General features: G+C 51.3%; 1 protein-coding gene across 1 annotated transcript in view; it reads right to left on the bottom strand.

Annotated features, from left to right (window-relative positions):
* Window positions 1-931: 931 nt before the first annotated feature.
* LOC100948530 (putative N-acetyltransferase 8B) overlaps window positions 932-1,689 on the bottom strand; it is a 1,618-nt gene continuing 860 nt past the window's right edge. Inside the window, exon 2 of the mRNA XM_023515280.1 lies at window positions 932-1,686. Within this exon, the coding sequence (XP_023371048.1) occupies window positions 1,330-1,686 (357 nt within the window). The 3' untranslated portion in view covers window positions 932-1,329. The remainder of the gene's footprint in view (window positions 1,687-1,689) is intronic.

Below are 1,689 nucleotides of genomic sequence, written 5' to 3'. Positions count from 1 at the left end.
AGCAGACTGGAGGCCCGTGGTCCAGGGAAATGAGACACTATTCTTTGAAACTGCCCTATGCTCTTGGCAAAGGGTCTCCATTTAGTAGAAACCTACTTGCAAAACTAGCTGGCAGGATTGAGCATGGCGTGGCCTGGCCAAAACCTTCAGAGGTCAGCCGCAAGCAGGGGACACTGCCAGGGCCACAGAAGCCCCCAGTTATGGCCCGTGTGCAACAAGTACCTGACTGAAAGGGCACCTGGACTTCCCAGATCAACAAAGGACTTGGCTTCAAGCCTGGAAGGATCCAGGGAGAGGCTCCTGCCCACCCCTGGGTGCACCCAGTGTTGGTGATGAACTAGCTGGGTAAGGGGCTCCATGCACCAACATCCTCACAGGCCCCAGTCCTCACTTGCCACTGGATCTGAGACTCAGAGGTTGATGTGGCTGGGCACAAGGCACTTAGACAAATCTGGAGTCCCTGAGTTTTCAGGGACAGAGACTGAGTCCCAAATGTGACACATGTGTGAAATACACAATCCCATGCCCTGTTCCTGAACACTGGGGAAGAGCCTGTAACAAGCTTCCCTTCAGTCCTGCCTGGGGTCTGTGGCTAGGTAGGGGTCAAGCCCATGTTGATCCAACACTTTATCCCTGACCACTTTCTTGCCCTGCACACCCTTGTGGGCTATAGCACGATGACTATGTCACTGGCCCTGATTCTTCCCCATGACACGCCCACCCCTTTGCTATGTGACTTTGTAGGTCCTCTCACTGCAGAGCCAGGTCAGTGTTTTCCTGAGTCTGGGGTGTCAGCAGATGGGACACCAGCAGGGACTTCAAACTGCAGTTGCTTGTTTCTGGTTTTGGTCCTCCGCAATTACCTTAAAACCATGCCTAAGACAACCTTCGGGAAAACAAAAGAGTTGGCGCCCTGTCACTGAGCCAATGCCATGGGGTTACCATAGGGTTTGCTCAGCCATCTGAGACCAGAGGAGCTGCCCAGCCAAGCCCAACCCATATTGCTGGTCCATAGGCTCACGTTAAAGCAATGTTAAAGCAATGTTACTATTAAAATAAACTTTAACATTACTAGTTAAAGCAATGTTTATCATTGTCTTCTGGTATTTTCCTATGCAACACTATCATGACACTAGAAAACAAAACAGTGGTGACCCAAAAAGAGTGAATGAACCATTACCCCATATGCCACCTCACCTCCAGACACGTGGGACTTGGATGCGAATGACCAATGAGCTTTTATTGTGTCAGTACTGAAAGGTCAGTGCTTGCTTATTACTACAGCACTGAAGATTGCGTCCTGGCTAACATAAAAGGAAAGAGATCTGCCTAAGCAGAAGGCAGGTGGCAGATGAAATAAATTTCATGAAGATCCACTAGCCTCGCACTCATACTGGAAAAGGACTGGCCCACCTTCTTGAAGCCCATGCCCTGGTAGAGGGCCATGGCAGACTGCTGGATGTTGGTGGTGTCCAGGACAACTGCACTGTAGCCCTGGTCACGGGCAAACTGGAGCACAGTCCTGACCAGGGCTTTTGCTATGCCCTGATTACGGTGCTCAGAGGCCACAACCAGGCGCAACAGCTTCAGCCACTTCTCCTGCAAGGTAGGATTGTCAACGTGCAAAGCTCCCACTGTGCCCACCACCTTCTTTGCAGACTCAGCCACCCAGAAGCAGGAGCCAGGCTG

This window comes from Otolemur garnettii, unplaced genomic scaffold, assembly GCF_000181295.1.
Source record: "Otolemur garnettii isolate 467f Iridium unplaced genomic scaffold, OtoGar3 scaffold00068, whole genome shotgun sequence".
In the NCBI taxonomy this organism is placed as follows: domain Eukaryota; kingdom Metazoa; phylum Chordata; class Mammalia; order Primates; family Galagidae; genus Otolemur; species Otolemur garnettii.
Note: the sequence above shows the minus strand (reverse complement) of the source record. Positions and strands in the feature narration are given on the sequence as shown.